This window comes from Mercenaria mercenaria, chromosome 9, assembly GCF_021730395.1.
Source record: "Mercenaria mercenaria strain notata chromosome 9, MADL_Memer_1, whole genome shotgun sequence".
NCBI classification, from domain to species: Eukaryota; Metazoa; Mollusca; class Bivalvia; order Venerida; family Veneridae; genus Mercenaria; species Mercenaria mercenaria.
Window position 1 is genome coordinate 21,429,028 of NC_069369.1, and position 20,309 is coordinate 21,449,336.

Below are 20,309 nucleotides of genomic sequence, written 5' to 3' on the forward strand. Positions count from 1 at the left end.
AGGACACTTTTAACAATTATGAATTACTTTCCCCCCTCAGTTTAAATCATTCGTCCATATTCACACCATGAAAGCCGCTGTTGTCAAGCCTGTTTTATATTTAATGACAACAACGTTTCTCAGATTCACAGATTTTCTGTTTTAGGAAGGGCTTTATAGCGGGTTGTCTTTAAACGTGACTTCGCAGTTGTCAACTTCTACTTCGCACTTGCTTTTTATTTGAATGATCTGGTTTGATAAATTAATTCTGCTATATACATGTTCAAAAACTTTGGTGTTCGTAGACTTCCCTACATACTACACATTGATTTCGAGAAAAACGATATGCTAAGGCAGTGATCTGTGTTTTTAAAACAGTCATGGTTTGTATAATATTTAATGCTTTCTAGGTCTGCACTCATTCATAGGCCTATATTAGTATAGTGACCCCATTCCGCGGAAGAAAAAATACTTCTGTACTGTCGTTTTCTGTGCACAAAAGAAAAGGCATTCTGTGAGTGAAATAACATCGCCTTATACCTTGTTTTACTCTTAGTTGGTGTGTACTGCGAACATTTTATAGATCTATACACCGTACCGAACCACTGCAATATCTGTATAATAGTACATGTGTTCTGTTTTCCCATCATTTATGACCGACTTGATGTTTTTACTAAATCATCAGGTGTTATTTGTCTACACATATTCAATAAGAAAGAAGTATATCTGTATGGGCGAAACTAAGAACAGTCTCATCCGTTGTTTTCGTGTCATTCGTTTTCATTTGTTAGTTTCAAACTATAGGACACATACTAAGCAAATGATGTAAAAATATATTAAAATCATTTTTTGTCAATGTACAATAAAACATAACAATCAAGTGACAAATAACTGTCTGAAGTACCCTTTCTTATAAAACTTGAAAAAAATATTTAATTTTGCCACAAGAAATAAACTATTTTTTAATAACGCTACTGTCTCATACTATCTGTACTGCAACGTTATATATAACAGTTATTTTATTCTATACTATTAACTAACAAACCTATATCGTAAACGATACAGTACTTGCTACTTATCATATTTTCTGATTATATGCAATGTCATAACGGCATTAAAAGACAGTCAAAATGTTTTTTTTGAAAACCTATTTAAAGTTGTTGTATGTTTTTGCATGATTTAGTTGCAGAATTAATGCATTTCACCATAAGTAGTTTCAAAATTATTGATTATTATTGATAACAATTTTAAAATTTTTGTTTTTTGCAATATATAAAGCGGATTTCTGTGCATAACACGACTGTAAAATATGTAAAACAAATTTTGTTTAAATCAAATCCCTAACTTACTCAATATAGTAAGATAGTTAAATATTTACAATAAATCGTCTTCGTATTTTCGTTACAGCAACATTTTAGTCTTCTTATTCAAAAACAGAATTTTTTCTACGAAGTATAAGGACCAGAGTACATTGCAATGTGATATATTAATACTCGTCTAAAATTAAAAAATTCATACACAAATGGTAACTATTTACAATACATTCTTCTGTGTATTAATTACGATACAGTTCCATTATTTGCAAAATGTCATGTATTTTAGTAACAATGCCAATTTAGTTATCTTTCTGTGACAAGCATAGTGTAATCTACAGCACGCTTTATTTTGATACTCGATGTATATTTCGAACGAACAATATCTATAGGGTTATTAGCTTGTTGAGAAATATGCACGAGTTCTGCAGCGAAAATATTGCTCGACTTCAGGAGTACAATATTATTGCGCTGAAGAAAGAGTGCATATTTCTAGATGTAAAGCTAATCTTTTTTATTACATACATTACACATACACATATTAATATTAATAAAAAAAGTCTATATAAATATTATGAATTAGTTCAATAGCCTTAATAAAATTGACATACTGACGTAAAGAAATAACTTACTGGAGAGTAAAACGATAATATACTAACAATGAATATATTGAACGCTTTTAAAACGCACACTATGATTTGACCTAATTTTTGCAATATTTGAAGCATAGTTTTATAGGTAAATTAAAATTCACATTGTTGCCTAATGGATTTTCATGACATGTTTTCTTAATAAATCATGTGAAACAGAGTAATTAACAGGCTTAAATCACGATTGTCAGCTTTGATTAATTGGTCATGGAAACGTTATTGCATTAAGAGAGTAAAGCATGACGTAATGTCACTCTTTCTATATGAGAACAAAGGGGGCTTTACACTCAATTAGAAATTTCGAAGTTCGAGTTCTAAGGGTTGATTGAATAAAACGCAATATTGTTATTGGGTGTATTCAACTTTGCTCATTTTCGAAATGATAGCAGATTCAATGATTTAATGAGGTTCCTTATTGTTCAATGTAATAAATAAGGCCATGAAAACTTTGATGAAAATTACGATTTGATAGGTATCTGGCAACAATTGATTTTTTGCGGCATTTGGTGGCTTCATTTGAAGACAACAGTTATTCATACGTATTCTTGTCATATGAGTTCATATACAATGCACGTTTACTCGATTGTGAAAATATCTTATATATCTTTATTTCAGCATATGTCTGTGTACCGTGTTAAAGCGGTCGGTCATATTCTTTATCTTATCTGCAATTTTATGGAAACTTCAGAAACAAAACGTTTTTATTTGCATACTAGGTTTTGATTGAAGTTGTTCATGGTACAGGTTAAAATAATGCAACACACTTACGCCCTGCCCAGTTTACGATTTATTCAAATATATTGGATGGACATTTAAATCTAATTGGACATAATTACACAAGTGATTCATAGAAACTTTATAAAAAGCCAAATGGCAAATCACATTATTAAGACAAAAGTTCAATGTGCTACAGGTGATATTATACACTAAGAACATGGTTACGACGAGATACCTAACAGTCGTCAACTCATGAAAACTTACAATTTATTCATAGAATCAATAGAAGCTGTAGCGTTTCCATACCCCAAATACATTAGTTGGGTGGACATTTACAAACAAACGTTATTTCAACTATTAGAGCTTCGGTTAATACTAATGACTGGAAGCAAATTAATATTTACAAATTGGAGAAGAGTCTGGTCACATTCTTAAATTAAGCTATTTCACGTTGACCGACAGTTTTTTGAAAGATATTGCCTGCAGACTTGAGTTCTGTGCAGCGAATAACAAAAACACTGAGAACAAGTTCATGAATCCATTTTAAATTTGTTCCTGTGACAACAATAGGAGGAATATGATTGTTATAAAATAATAGGGCAACGCACATTGGAAATAAGTGCCGCAAGATTGTTAAGTGATTACAATATCATTAAATTTCAAAGTCAATTCGGCGTTTCAAACGACATATTCGAAATAACTTTATTGTCATGACAAAGCATAACACACACAGATAGTATTGAGCGCAGAACATTTTGTAAATGTGTAACTGTTTTGTCATTAGAGTGCTTGTTGAGCTAAAGTTCATCAATTAGTCTGACTACTATACGAATTAAAGCCACTGCTGTAAATGGAAGCAATACCAGAAACGACCAATGAAAACTTCTTCAGTTCTCCATACTGCTTCAACAATTGTGCAAAGAACGATTCATCTCGTCATCCGTGCAAATTACTACAAGTAAGCATTAGAGTTTAACCGTTAAGCAGTGATAGTGATTGCAAAAAAGGCTACAGCCTGACATTTGTAACTGTCATGTGAAATCTAATTGGAAACCATAAATACATCCTGTTATGGATTCAACAATATCAGCTGAATTGTGCAAGTGGTTAAAGCATTGATTTTCATAGTACCAAAACGGCTAATGTTGTCTGCATTAATGTCAAAAATGCAGGTAGGATTAGGCTGATAAACCACTTATAATTGTAACTGAATATACACTTACGCCAGTATTGATATGGGGATGAATTTTAACGGTTTTTCCTATTCAATGGTATTATACAGGGTTTTAATCCCTGTTTAATGGTATGTGCATCCAGTAGTGGAATACATTGAACCGCTTTTAAAACGCAACACTATGATTTTGAATATTTTGAATATTCGAAGCAATATTTTATAATGAAATAAACATACACCTGTTGCGCAATATTTCCGATGTTTGATTTTGAAATCATTCGTGAAAACAGAGTAAACAATCAAGGGTTGATATCACGATTGTCGGTCTTTGATAAAGTTGATGCGAAGCGTTTTAACTTTAAAAGATGTAAAACACGAGTAATGTCAACTTATTTTCCATATCAAGGAACATAAGGAGTGATTTTACGACTCATTTAGAAATTTCGAAGTTCCCAGTTCTAAAGGGTTGGTTTGAATACAACACAATACAAAATGTTATTTTGGTAGTATTCAAACTTTTAGGCTGATTTTCGAAACTGATAAGAGGACAACCTTAAGGAAAGATTGTGTTTACATATGAAACTCAATGTTTTATAAGCACGAGTATAGGCTGTTTTAATCTTTTAAAAATCCAGTAGGAAGTGAAGAATACACAAAATCACTTTAATGAAACATCTCTGATTTGATCAGCATTATCTCGCGAAAAATACTTTTTTGTGCCATTTAGTGGCTTTCAATTTTGAACAGGCAAACATTTATTCCAATAGGTATTTCTCCGTCAAGTATGAGTTACATAATTATAAAGTAACATTTTCATACGATTTGATACAAAACCTTAATATAATTTATTTACAGCTATGTAGGTGTTGCATGTTTAAAGCGGTTCGGTGTAATTCTTATTATAATGCAATTTTATGGAACTTCAGAAACAAAACGTTTTTATTTTGCAAACTAGGTTTGATTGAGTCTGTTCATGACAGGTTATGAAAAATGAAAAGTGCAACACACCTTACGCCCCTAGCACCAGCTTTAGTCGAAATTTATTACAAAGATATTGGATGGACTTTATAATCCTAATGGACCAAATATATAACAAGTGATACTAGAAACCTTTAAAAAAAAATGCAAATACATTAGTAAGACAAAAGTATCAAATTAGTACAGAATTATCCACTTAACGAACATGCGTACACAGCAAAGATACCTAGACAGTCATTAAACTCATTGAAAACATTACAGTTTATATCACTAAGTATAAATAGAAGCTGTAGCGTTTTCACATAAAACGAATACTGGTATGGGTGGGACATTTACAACCAACTTACTTCGAACACAGAGCATTTGAGTAATACATAATAAAGAAAGCAAAATAATATTTACAAATGGGAGGAAGAGATCGGTCAATTCTTCAAATTAAGCCTTTTCACAGTTGAAGACGAAGTTTTTGAAGAGGATATTTGCACCCTGGGCAGACTCTGAGTATCTGTAGCAGCCGATATGCAAACACATCTGAGACACAATTCATTGAAATCCTTTTTAAAATTTGTTCCTGTGAAACAATAGAGAAGGAAATTCATAGATTGTTTAAGAAGAAAAGGGCAACGCACATAGGAAATAGTGCCGCATAGAACGTTAAAGTGTTATCAATATCACTTAGATTCTCAAAATCCATCTCATCATTGTCAAAACTGAACATATTTTCGAAATAATACATTGTCATTGACAAAGGCATAACCGACACACAATGAAGTATTGCAGCGCCAAGACACAGTTTTGTAAATTGTCGTAACCTGTTTTGTCTATTAGAGCTGCTTTGTTGAGCACTAGAACGTCTCATCAAACATAGTCTGACTACTATGACGATGTTGCAAAATGCCACTGCTGTAAATGGAAGAATACACAGAAACCAGACCAATGAAACTTCTTCCAGTTCTCCAGTACTGCTTCCAACACATGTGCAAAGAACGATTCCCATCTCGTCATCCGTGACAAAATTACTACAAAGAAACATATTAGAGTTTAACCCGACAAGCAGGATAGTGATTGCAAAAAAGGCTACCCAAGCTCGTCGTTTGGAACCTTGTCTTTGAAATCTAAATGGAAAACATAAACTCAACATCCTGTCTATGGATATACTAACAATAATCCAAGCTGACAATTGTGGTGCAAGTGGTAAAAGAATGTTTTCCACTATACCAAAAACGGCACAATAGTTCGTCTCCATAATGTCCAAGAAATGCGGAAGGATAAGGGTGACAATACCACTTATAATTGTAAGAATATCACTTACGGCCAGTATTTTGAAATATGTCGAACATGCCATTTTGCTACTTCTTTTTCCTATGTTCCAAATAATCAAAGACAAAATATTTCCTATCACTCCAATACAACTTTCAATTAATATAATAATCATTGCCGTTTTCCACCAGTTGGCGACCTTCACATTAAAGACTTTGTCAAAGGTATCTTCAATGACGCTTTCAACTGTATCGTAAATGATGTCCTCAACTGCATCGTAGAATGTTTTAAAACTGTTTAGAATGTCTTCATAAAATCTATCAAACAAAGAGCTATTGCTCAGTACATCTGCACTACTATCGTAATTATACGTTGAATTCATTTTTCATTTATAATAATTAAACTTAATTATATTTGATACTCATTTTCTATAACATTTAAGAAAAATCTTGTTTGTTTGGTCTGTCAATTGAATCAACTAACATGCAAAAATGCAAAATGTATGTGATGACAGAAACATGTTCTAAAAGACATATTCACGCCAGATTAAAGTTAATTATTTATGTATTCTACAATATTCTTCAAATAGTGTAACCTTGTTATTCCTCTGATGCAAACATTGTTTGCTTCTGTAGACTATTTGAATTCACGATGATATCTGTGAACGTTCATTCCATCCTACGTATACTGCTTTAAATGTTGAAACCTCGCGGTATAATCTGCAGGTAAGAAAAAAAAATCAAATATCTGTGAATATTTATAATCATTGTGGCTTTCAGGAAAATGTGCAAAACAATACTTTACATAGTTTGGTATTTTGATTTTATCTTTATTAATTTTAATTCTTTTTCAGTACTCAATAAAAATATTTTCAAAATCAATATAATGTTGTTCTGTACGCTTCGGTGTAAAAAGAATGCAACGTTTTGCTTCACGCTGATCTAATAAAAGAATAATATGTTATACATTACGCAGAATTTTTCTGTCATTTCTCTCATAATCGTTTGTTCCTGCTCTACACAGTTTCTTTATCCTCATGTCTATCCAACTGCTACAAAAATAGTTGCTTGTTAGTGTGGAGGACCAAACTGAAAAGGAAACACATTGCTTTGATGTCGATGTTTATTCATATACTAGCAATTTTGCTCTTGAAAATTTCGCACTGATGAATTCGTTTTCTCTGTTCCGCCCACGGGCCAATACGACCTTGTATCAATAATCCTGCGAATATTTGGGACAAACCTAAATGACTACAAAAAATCGTTTACTTCAGTGTTTCTTTCGTTTATTGCAAAGTTAAAGAAAATGTATTCATACATAAAGAACATTTACCAGCATGAGTTAAAAATGTAATGGCAAAATTATGTATGTGTACTGAGTATTTATATAGTTTTTCGTTTCCTCATAATTAACGTTTCATAGGTTAATGTTTCAATAAATGTCATAAATTAATGCAACATTCTTAATAACTTTTATTTATTTTCCAACAGGCTTTAGTTAACAACTGATCAATACTTCAACAGTTGAAACATTTAATTTTAAGTGTGTTCAGTACCTGCCCTTTAAGACCTAGCTTCATGACGTTTTTAAACTTTTGCTTATGGAATTATTATTATTATTATCATCATCATCATCATAATTATTATTATTATTATCATCATCATCATCATCATTTTATATAAAACTCTTTTTATGTATGAAATACGTTCAAGAGTTTTATCACCAGACATTCACAACGACTCAAGAAATAACATATCTACATGAAGTTATATAAATAAAGAATTTTACGTAAATATAGAGAGGTCCAAACCAGACATACGGATTTAGATACAAAGCACCAAATTCAGACAGATAGATTATATACAAATTAGATAGTGACTAACGTCACTATTTAAAAATAAGTATAATCATAATTAAAGTAAACAAATGAAGATATAATTCATGAAAAAAAATATTTTGTCAGTTTGCAATGTTTTGTTTATTGAAGTGGAATTTGACAGGCTTTAAAACGTAGTTAGAGTATCGGTATTTATAAGTTTGATTGCCTAATTATTCCAAGGTCTAAGAGTAAAGCTCCCATTAACACAACTAAACACACAGTCTCTGATCTTAGGTTAGAAATTAAAAGAACTAACCCGAAGTGAAATTAAGGTTAGTTATAAAGAATAATTTGCATGTTTCTTTCTTATGATTATTTCACTCGGTTATAAATACAGAATGTGCTATGCATTTCAAATTTTATTTAAGAACAATTGAATAAAGCAAGCCAACGGAGTACACGATATTATCTAGATCCTTTCTCGAGCTCTTCAATTAAGGCAGGCCAGTTTAACTCGGAACCATAGCTTACGTCAAAATAACTGCAATCTATGTGCAAATCCTGTTCATATTAATAAGTCCACTGCCAATTATCAATGCTCTGTAATATGCATATGTATGCGAAAACGCAAGGTTTGGAACTTAGAAAGTAAATATAGCCTTCTTTAACAACCCCATGTCTGTAAACTGGCTGCGTCATTAGGACTTGTTTCAGAAAACGTATATTCTTTCCAATCATTTATACACTAGTGGTATGAAAGATACAAATTTGAACAGAATAACTGTCTTCATGGGAAAAAAATTGCTTAGTCATAGCAATTATCCTAACAGTGTTTGATACTGTTGAACCGACAGAGTTTATGTATACTACGTTACTGGAATGAAGTTACGTAAATACCTTTTGTATCAAAATATTACATACACACTTAAACTGATTAACACAATATAATGAAGTGTCATCGTGTTATATTTTCTGTAGTTGTGACGATTACGCGGATGTAATTCAAGACACGCTGTGCGATTTATTTTAGTAGTACAAAAATAAATAAATTGACATCAATTAATTGTTGTTTATGTGAGTTAAAACATTTTCGATGTCACACACATGTCATATGATATGTTACCATTTATTTGTCTTTTTGTATCAATTTATTCGATAGAAATATTTCGTAATGAATGTCACTATGAGGGTGTGTTACCGTTTATATCATTTAGCTGTACTTTGAGAATTATGTTTTATCTTAGCACAAATTGAAACCATGCGTATCACAATAATGATGATTCGTTAAAACTTAAATGCCAAAAAAATCTCTTAATAATCTATTTGTTTGCCCGCCGTTACATGACTGAAATACTGTTGGAAAACGGCGTTAAACCCAACACAAACAATGTGTAACAATGGGCACTTAACCCAACCAGTATTTATGGATTCTGTATTTTCCGCAAGAATGTGCAAACTTCTCCGCATGAATCAGATTTAGATGACAAATGACACAATGGCTTTTATCAAATCGTCACGGAGAATATACGCATCGCCCGAGGATCGAACGCACAACCCTGCGATCCGAAGACCAAGAAAGTGTCCTTTAAGATGTTTCGCCTCATGGAGTTCGTCCGTAACTAGTTAGTGGTACTATTGTTAAGTGTGGACAAGAACATGCTTTCCAATCAGTGAACATAGCATAACTTGAATATGTAGTCATTTCTGCACCTGACGGAGGTATACAGTATGTAGTAAATGTGACGCAGAAATGTTTTGACTAAAACAAGTATGCCAGTTGAGCGTAATCTTTTCTAAAAGTTACTGTCTTCAGTATCCGAGCTGATTTCCCGGCTGCAGAAAAATGGTCACGTATCAAGTTTAAAGATTAGGGATAATGACATGGACAACTGATAAATTGCTAGTTCTATCCTTGCTAATAATAGCATCTAATGTAAGACCGCGGACATAGGTAAGTCTTTATTCATGCTGATGCACGCCACATGATTAGCGAATACTTGTCAATCTTACAACATCCAAATGCAATGCAATGTGTATCCCAAGTGTTTGAAGCCATTACCACGTGAATATTCAACGACGCACAGTCTAATAGCATGCTTATATATTAGAGCTACATCAATATCCAAAACCGCCGCAGTAGATTAGTGGTAGAGAGCCCGCTTCGAGGCGGGAGGTCATGGATTCTCTCCCTTGCCACGTCTACGATAGTATTAGTATCCTCAGCAATAAGAGGATTGTGCTAGAAATAGTTAGTCTCGTGTCAGTTTAATGTGACTTGGTGGCGTATCATGTCACCTGTCTACGGTGTGATATTCATGTAAGGCAATGACACCGTCATTTATATGACTGAAAAAAATGTTGAAAATGATGCTAAACCCGAACACACAAACGCACGCACGCACGCACGCACGCACCAACACACAAATCTTCTCCTTGTTACTTGCCAAATCGTTTCTTTTTTTGCGTTTATTTTGCATGAACGCTTTTCAGAGTGAATATGAATGTAATGAACGTTTGACATTAACATGATTCCATGTAATCAGGAATATTATATAAAATACTAATGTATGGACGAAATTGAGAAATGGAAATAATTAAATACATAAATACTACTTATTTTCTGGTTTGTTTGTTTTTTTGTTGTTTTTTTTTTTTCAAATAACAACTTTGATATTTACTTTATATTTTCCTATTAATGCAATTCCAGATTAATTTCCTGTTCGCAATTAAGTATGTAATGTTTTCTGACATTTGTGATTGCAAAGCAGAAATTGCAGCGGTTCTTGCGAAAAAAAAAACAACAACATCCGATTCATAAATAAAGCACTCAGTTTGGAAAGTTACCTGATTGTTCCTAAACCTACTAACTATAACTTTGCATTTTGTAATGAGTTTGTATATCGCTTGTGAGCAAAGGTGCGACATTCCTTTCTATTAATGCATGGAATTTGGGTAGGCTTACTGGTACCAAGGCATGTTGCGACACCAAAAAGCGTTATTAAGTGTGAGTTACGTGTTAACAAAATCGTGATACAAAGTTTCATTGATAATCGATTTTTTTTCTTTTGGAGATAAAGTATATGTATATCACTGTCCTTCGTGTGCACACGAATGTGTTTAAGAATAGTATGTGAGAAAGAAAGGAAATCTACAACCAGTCTTCAATGACCGAAAATTCGACATTAAGTCTACTTCCCCTAGTCCAGCCCACACGCTCATGACACTTCACAATGACCTTTAAAGCGGCGTATGCATGAAATTTTGATATTTTCTCTATGTATAATTCAATAAAAATAGCATCACAGAACCTTATACAATAAATAGTTATGTATCTTCACCGTGTAAGGCTAAACCTGTTCTCATAGCCTGCATCAAAGTTTACTATATTTTAACTTTATTTTTGTTCGTTTTTTTTTTTTTTTTTTTTTTTGGTTTAACGCTGTTTTCAACAGTATTTCAGTTATGTAACGACTGGCAGTTAACCTAACCAGTGTTCCTGGATTTTGTACCAGTACAAACTTCTTCTCTGCAAGTAACTGCCAACTTCGCCACATGAATAAGAGGTGGGGGACGATTAACTTTTTCACGGATTATTTAGTCAAATAATCTTCTTTACCTGTAAAGACGGCGCTTACAACATGATCTCGTTTTTCTCGTGATGTTTTTGTGCGGTGATATATTGGATCATAAAATATTTCTTAAAAATACATTTATATGAGACATCCCTCTTTTGCTCGTGTGTGTGCATAATTAAGTGGATATATTTTGTCTGTTTTCTTTTCTTTGACAAAGGTTGCGGGTGTGTACACAGGCCAGATACAACTCGTTTAAATGGGTCAACCGTGTTTATGAAATAGACTGGCCTGGTTTATAGGCTGGTCAGGGCTATGGATATGTATTGTCTTTTGCCATCGAAATATTTCTATAAAATCCTTCTTCCCCTTCCGTTTGGATCCGTCCATGTTTACAAGCACGTTTGTTTATTTTATGGACTGTACATGTGATAGTTAATGCTTGCATCAAGCTTGATATTATTCTTCTGTAAATATATTCATGTACACATATTTGTATAAACTGTTTTCCCCCATCCTATCTTTTCACACCCTAACTAGATTATTGATGAAGATATAGAGAATATTAGGTTACTGTTTTTTTAACAAGTTTATCCACCGAGTTTGGGAAAGGGTTATCAACCCGAGGCTTGCCGAAAACACTCCGATGAGTCTTAAAATGTTTCTATGTTGTTCTTTAAAATAACACTCTTGTCTAACAAGAGCCGTCCGTAAGACAGCACGCTCGACTTTACTCATTGTTTGACTCTGAATTAGAGCTTTGCCACTAAAAACTTTATAAAACTTTAACAAAAAAAATCTAAGTTAAAAAAGAGGCATAAATCTGTCAAAATTCACATCAGAGTTATGGGGATTATTTCTCCTGGCGTAGACTATGTTAGTAAACAACTATTTCAAGTTTCAAGTCAAAAGCTTTGACAGTAACACAGATATTTAACTTTATCAAAAAACTTTAACCAAAAAAATTTCTAAATGAAAAAGGGGCATAAATCTGTCAAAATTCAAATCAGAGTTATGGGGATTGTCTCTCATGGGGTAGATTTTGATAGATTTTGCTAAGTGACTAAGAATTCAGAATATATATACAAAAGTACATTTATGACCTAGAATATAAAAAAATTTCCTACGTTCGGATAAAATTTTATAGCAGGTTTTGGCAGCGATATATGCATTCTTGTCATGTTTAAATGTTGCAAGTAGTTTTTCATCATCTGTCAAGTTTTCATAACATTTGGCATACTATTTATTGCAGAAATCAGTTCAGTTCTACATTCATTGTACAAAGGGCAATTATATAATACATGTTTCTCATCTTCTAAAACATCCTGACAATTAAAACAGCATCTTCTCCTTAATTCTAAGTTTTCATATCTTCCGGTCTCCACTCGTAATGGTGCTACACCACATCTAAATTTTGTAAATTTTTAAAGCTGATCGACAATGAAAAGGCATATTGGATTTTAAATATTTCTCTGAACAAAACTCTGACTTGAAAATTCTATACGTTCTCGGCTTATTACCATCATTTCAACAAATTATCAGTATAACATATTGAAGTAAAATTTAAATAAATAAGTGAGGCAACAAAACAAGGCATAGAAACAGGCCTAGAGCTGGTAGGTGAACCCCTCCCCCAACTCTAGCGTTTTTGTAGACCCCATTATTTCTGAGGCCCCTTGTCTGTTGTTCATATTTCTGAATTCTGCCATCTGGCAAGCAGGTTCTCTTTGAATTACAGCATGTTATTTACATTACCTTAGCAATTATTTAATAAATGATAAACTGGAATGTGGTGACTTCCGTGGTAGAAACAGCTAAAATCATTAGCAAGTGTGTTCGGTGATATGCAAAATATGTTGTTGTCAATGTTCCCATTTATTTTTGTTCTCTCAATCGATTATTTCATTTTGTAATTTACGTTACCATTTCTTTCATAAAAATACTCATACTGAGTCAATTATTCCAATAGGTTGCAAGTAGACACCGTCGTTTATATGACTGAAAAAAATTTGAAAAAGACGTTAAACCCGAACACACACACACACATACACAATAGGTTGTAGAATGTGATACATATTTATGGAATTTGTACATGTTATATTTCTGTTTAGACAAAATATTTTATCATATCCCAATTATTTTTTTTTTCACTTTAAAAAAAGATATTATAAATTTGAACTCTTCAAATGAAATATAAAATTGCATAGTTATATTTTCTATTTTAGTTATAAATTTTGGTAACGTAAAGCACATACCTATATTTTTTTTCCTTATTTACCTTTTTCTAGTAAGTTTTTAGCTCTTTCAAGAGTTATTATTGATTTTGTTGTACAAAAGTGGAAAAATTTCATTTGATAATTTTCATGTTGGAGTTAGAATTCTGTCTCATTAAATCCGTTTACTTGAGCCACCCTAAAAAAATGATATTGACAGTTTTATTCTGTGTTTTATAATTTTGTTTACCAATAGTTTGATGTTTCTTTTATCAAATTTAATGGTATAATGAATTCTCTACAAACGTTTTGAACATTGAAATTTGTTTCTACTTGAGCTTGAGGAAATACCATAAATTATACAAAATTGATAAAAAACGGCACGATAAAGGTTGTTTAAATATTTTGTGTTGAGAATCTTCAAAAAATACACAATTAACTTTTATTTCTTTAAAAATTTCAATCTATTTACTTTACCATCAACAGTTGATTAATACTGCACATAGATACAAGCCTAACTTTTAATTATCAGTTAATCGATCAGTATAAGTGTGACAAACACTTTCTATTTAGTCAAATCAATTATAACTTGAATAATCAATAATTATAATTGCCTACACAATAGATATCTATAGTTTAATATGAATTAAGGCACTGCCTAGCATGGGGATTTATCTGTTATATATCTACTTACGAAGAAATATTCAACACTCAAAAGAAATAAAACTTCGCTCTAAACAGTTTACATTTAGTGTCATCATACCTCTTACAGCGAATATCATACTTTGCAAAATTTACGAGAAGCCGCGACGGTGACGTCATGCACTGCGTTCTCGCACTGGCTTTAGAATTTTATTGTTTGTTTGCACTCCACGCAGAAACTTGACGGCCTTTACACTTCCTTACTGTTTTAAAAGTGTTTTTCAATTGCATGTACAGTTTTCATTACGAAAAAGAGGTAAAAAGAATCATGTTGGCGCGGTTTACGAATTTCTGTGACTGATTCGGGGTGCTCGGATGTTCTTGCAGACAACCAGTCTGCGTTGTGTACATAAACCGGAACCGGAAAACATCGAAAAAATTGCCTCAGTATATGCAGACAACAAAGACGAATAACTATATACGGACGTTACCGTCTCGAGGATTTTCATCCCCTATAAATAAGGGAGGTGTAAAGTCCTAGGGTGTAAAGACCTGGAGGAGTAAAGTCCAAGGGTGTATTGTCCAGAGGTGTAATGTCTTGATACCGCCGAAAAACACGCTTGAGATTAATTCAATTGCCCGCAGTCTACTGTATACCTTAAATTTACTCCATTTTTGTACAAGACAGTGTGGGGTAAATGAAATTCCTTCCACCATAAATGGTTTAGATCCAATAATTACAATAAACGACTGCTTAAATCTGGTTATTTATGTAAATTTCTAACTAAAAATGAGTGAACGCCAAAATACACAAAGTCAAGGTCGATTCACCCAGACTTTAAAAACCGTCACCGTATCATTCCGTATTGAGATTTACTTGGGTAGAGTCAACCAATTTTTTATTGTTTTACCGTGGCTGTCCTCATTAAATGATGAAATGTTTGAGCTTCGAACTCTTGGCCCAGTTTACACTGCCTATAGCACATATACTTGGAAAAGTAGTCCGTCAGTTGCATTGACGGTATAAACCTGTATTGACCAAATAAACCCCAAATTTACACGACAGGCAGATATCGGCTTGATAAATGTATAGTGGTAGGATAAATAAGTTCGTCTTCCTACGTTTTTATATTTTGTATTAAGTTTTGGATCTGTTTTTCTGGGACTAGGTTACACATGGGTCCAGGGTTCTTTCAGTTGTCATTTTATTATAACTGACCTCCTTAATAAAATTGTCTACGCTATTTGCTTATGAAAATAGATAGTTTCCTAGATGCCGAGAGGGCAGCCATTGGATCTTTTTTCAACGGATTACAGAGGTTTAAAAAGTATCTTTATTTCATTTTTGTCCATTACAAGAAAGTGTTGTATACTTCCTATTGTCGTGGCTTAATTAAGCTGATATCAGGCCTAAGACCACAGTTATTTTTACTGTATGTTCTATATAGGCACTGGACACTATAGCAATTTTGCATGCATTCCAACCCCCATAAAAATACCTGAACTCAACAGAACTATTCAAGAGAAAAAATTCCAGCCACAGTAAACATTGGGTTGACCGGCTCTTTTTTCCACCATTTTGAACCAAATCACATGCGTATAAAGAATACTCTCTAGATGACCGCAAACAGGCAAAACAGGCCTTATCAAAAAGTCATGTTATGCATATTCTGACATTCTCATTCTGTCAAATTGTACATGTACCTACTATTTCATATCTCCTCTATTAAATCATGCCATTTATTGCAGGTCTTTCACTCAAAAATTCACTAATATTCACCATCAAACAGAGGAACTATTTTCCGCGTAACCACTTCCGTATTGTGGTCAACCAAGGGCAAATAACTGTGGTCAACCAAGGGCAAATAACTGTGGTCTTGTGCCTATTTTGGAAAAGCTAAAACATCATTGTAGTATTGTAGTTAATACCATTAAAGGGGAAAAACTGATCCCGTTTGTTTTAACAAAACGTTTTCAAGATGAAGTCCCTTGCTCTAAGAACTTAATTTAGAATGAGTTTTTATTATTTCTTATTATTAATTTTAAGTGGTAATGTTGAATTAAATCCAGACCCGGGTAGCGAATCTGACTATAACTGTCTTATCGATTTATAGTCAAAACATAAGGAGCATAAGACATAAATTAAATTACATAAAAAGCAACTGGCTTGATACTGATGTTTTATGTTTAACTGAAATGTCATCTAGAAGAAAATGTAAACAATGACAATATCAGTCTAGATTTTTATTCAACAATATATCGTAAAGATGTCACATGTCACTCTGGAGGTCTGTTTGTGTATATATCAGACAATCTTATTTCAAACCTGAAACTATGCTGCAAGATTCACCATGGGTATACTTAAAAACCAAACACACAAAATATGATCTTATTTGTAATTTATACAGACAACCTCATGCAACTGTAGATTTCTGGATATATTCAAACAATTGCTTAGAAAAAGCTCTTAATATATGTGATAGATTAATAATAGTAGGAGATATAAATGAGAACCAGCTGATCAACAACAACAATAAATTTAAAGATATTCTTCTAATTAATGATTTACAGAACATAATTAAAGGAATTTCAAACCACTCATCGGCCCTAATTGATCCTATTGCTTTCTTGCATACCAGACTGGGATTTCTGGTGATTTCACTGGTGCTGGAAAACTCTCGTGCTGTAAATGACGTATAACGAACTACATCTGCACAGTAGATTTGTGTAGTAATAATAATGTTTTACGTAAAACAGAAAAAAAAATTCTCTTTGTTCCTTATAACATATTTCTCGATTCAAAAAAACGTCATTTTACGGGAAAAACATAACGCTTTACTGCAGACGATAAAACAAAATCGGAACTATTACGTTGTTTCCGTCTTTGTCACGTCATGACGTACTTCCTGTTTACGGACGTAAAGTTCCCGCGCTTTGTTAATATGCTACCTTAAGAAATAAGTGCTGTAAGAAAATCATTTGTCTGAATTTATTTTTACTATTAATTGTTGAATATGGTTTGCAAGAAAAAGATTCAATCACTGGTGGTAGGTGCAGATGGAATATCCGGCTCTCGGGTAACTGTTTAAGCGGTAACTCGGCAAGGGCCTCGTTACTGCCATAAACAGTTACCCTCGAGCCGGATATTTCCATCTGCACCTACCACCAGTGAAAGAATCTTATAATCTCTAATACTATTGAAGTTTACAACTCTGGTGTTTTTTAAGTTCAGTGTCCATTTTGGAACTTACGCATACATACATGTAAAATACCTTAACAATATTGAATATACCCAAAGCGTATAAACGAGAGGTTTGGAACTATAATCGCCGTAAGTTTGGTGAATCAAAATAATGACTGGTCTTTTTTAAATTCAGATTTGAAAGATTTGACATGTGAATCTTTTACAGACGTTTTTACCAAATTACCTAAACAAGGTATTCCGACCTCTTTTGTTACAATTATACCGTATGATAGACATGGTACTCTGGAATTCGCCGAGCTTCAAGAAAACGCGATCGTCTAAAGAAAAAGGCTATACAGACTAAAATGCATGTGACTGAAATTCTTTTAAGCGCATTAGAAACAAGGTAAACAATCTAAAGCAAAATGCAAAGGAACATTTTTATAACAATTTAAACTTTTCTTTGGAAGAAACAAAATACAAATGTAGACCAGTCCGAAATTTTATTGGAAAACAGTAAACATGCTGACTAAAAATAATAGTAGTGCTAGTAACAATAACGTACAATGTACCACCGTTAGTTGTCGAGAATAATGGAGATGATATTTACTATACCACTGATAACGAAAAGGCAATCTGTTTAACGAAATTTTTGCCTCTGTGTCAAGATGCACAATTGCTAAATGTTATGTTTAAAACAATCTACCTATAACTGAAAGTAAAATTGCTGACATTATATCATCATTATTAAGAAATAAAGCTGTATGTTCGGATCAAATCAGTCATATGTTACTTTAAAAAAAGTTTAACAATTGTAAAACCTCTTTGTATCATATTTAACAGATCTGTTCATGAAGATATTTATTCTAGTTCCTGGTAATTTTCTAACGTAATGCCCCTTTTCAAAAAAGGAATTAAAAATGATTCATCGAATTATTGACCTATTATAATTCTTAATAAGTTGAGTAAATCTTACTTCAGATGGCATTTTTGGTAATGCTCGGATTTAAGTATACAAGTGGTCGTAAGGACCAAACATGAAATTTAAAGCGGGGGGGGGGGGGGGGGGGGGGAGTGCATATAACAGATATGTCAAAAGAAAATGATTTTAACGTGATCATACAACCATGACATTCCCGCATATTTCATGAATATTTAACGACTTAAATGAACAATATATTTATTTTCTAAGGTTTCTACATGTTTTTAGCAAGAATATCGTGAGCGCACGTTTGCTTTAGTTATAACACAAGCAATTGCCTCGTGATACATTGGAACGCTCGCTCTACCGGACTCTTTCACCAGCCAATCCCACGGGATTCTGGAGATGCTATAACATTAAAACAATGAGTGTTAACCATACATTCAAAGATTAGGCTAATAAAATTTGATATACTATAAAATTCTCAGCATTTTTGAAGTTATGAGACCTTGAACAATAAATTACACAATTGAAGATGTCAGCCTAAGGCGCCACATGCTAGAAGAGCGTTTCCCAATTCTCAGGTTCCACCAAAGCCTAAAGTTAATATGCAAAGAAATATTTTTAGTTGATTTAAAGATAGGAAGAGCATCATTTTCATGCTAATGAAATGCAACAAACCGTAACATGGACAACTAATATATATTATCAAACTTTGATATCGCTTGATTTTTGTACATAGTTGTCACAGTATTTCTTAACAAGCACACACTCCTGAAATAAATACAGCACATGTGTAAACTACTGTAGTATAGAGTCGGCACTGATAGCATCTTAACAGCCGTTTCAGATAATTCTCTAACGGATTTGCACATTTCATACTATCTCACCAACAGACTTACTCAAACCGAGTCTGCTACTATCTCACCAACAGACTTACTCAAACCGAGTCTGCTACTATCTCACCAACAGACTTACTCAAACCGAGTCTGCTACTATCTCACCAACAGACTTACTCAAATCGAGTCTGCTACTATCTCACCAACAGACTTACTCAAACCGAGTCTGCTACTATCTCACCAACAGACTTACTCAAACCGAGTCTGCTACTTTTTACATTGTTGCGTTTTATGCTTCCGAAGGATAACTTTATAGATTTTATTGTCAACAGTTAGTAACAGTTTTGATGAAATACACACTCACTAGGTATATTTTTCACACTGTAATGGTCATACACATAACAAACCATAGCCTTTTAAAAATTGTTAGCCTAAAAACAGAAGTTATAGAAACATAGCCTTTGTATATTAACAAAATGTCACCGACTACCAAACGTTTAGCTCATTCTATAGAAATAACGAGTCTTTTTGAATTTTGCCATTCTCCAATGTAATAAATATACACTTTATTTGTTTTATTTCTCAAATTTATCACCGAAAAAAAAATGCAAGTTTATATTAAAAACTTAGCATGAATGGCGAAAATCTGACGTTTATAACAAAAATAAATGCAGTTATTTGACCTTGGACCTTTTGTTGACGGTGACCTTGCCATGATCTTAAGAAGGCGACAGCTTCACCCACCCCCTGGCGAACATAAACAAAGAGTGCCATCAAAGGCAATTTCTTTGCCTCTTTTTTCGGACATATAGGCACACTGCTATCAACATTCGCGCTGACTTCGTACGACAGATTTGTGAAAACTCTTTATACATTTCGTGCGGTTTGTGTACGAAAAATCGTTCGTACATACTTCGTAGGCACACGTTTTGTGAAACAGGCCCCTGGTTCTTGCGCTCTGCACATCGCCTAATCAGTAATATGCTTTAAGTTTAAGGTCAATACCTTGAATGGTTAAGACTCAAACTATGACGGACAGACAGACGG

The 20,309-nt window shown here is 33.1% G+C and overlaps 1 protein-coding gene across 1 annotated transcript; it reads right to left on the bottom strand.

The window, feature by feature from the left end:
* Positions 1–3,991: 3,991 nt before the first annotated feature.
* LOC123546023 (uncharacterized) lies at positions 3,992–7,387 on the bottom strand. The gene is made up of 2 exons (XM_053550980.1): positions 7,043–7,387; positions 3,992–6,790 (listed from the first exon to the last, which is right to left on the bottom strand). Exon 2 carries the CDS (start codon positions 6,451–6,453, stop codon positions 5,407–5,409), a length of 1,047 nt encoding a protein of 348 aa, XP_053406955.1. The 5' UTR covers positions 6,454–6,790; positions 7,043–7,387; the 3' UTR covers positions 3,992–5,406.
* Positions 7,388–20,309: the final 12,922 nt, after the last annotated feature.

Bases quoted from the DNA above. Each gene is read 5' to 3' on its own strand.
- LOC123546023 (XM_053550980.1), bottom strand. From the start codon at position 6,453: ATGAATTCAACGTATAATTACGATAGTAGTGCAGATGTACTGAGCAAT.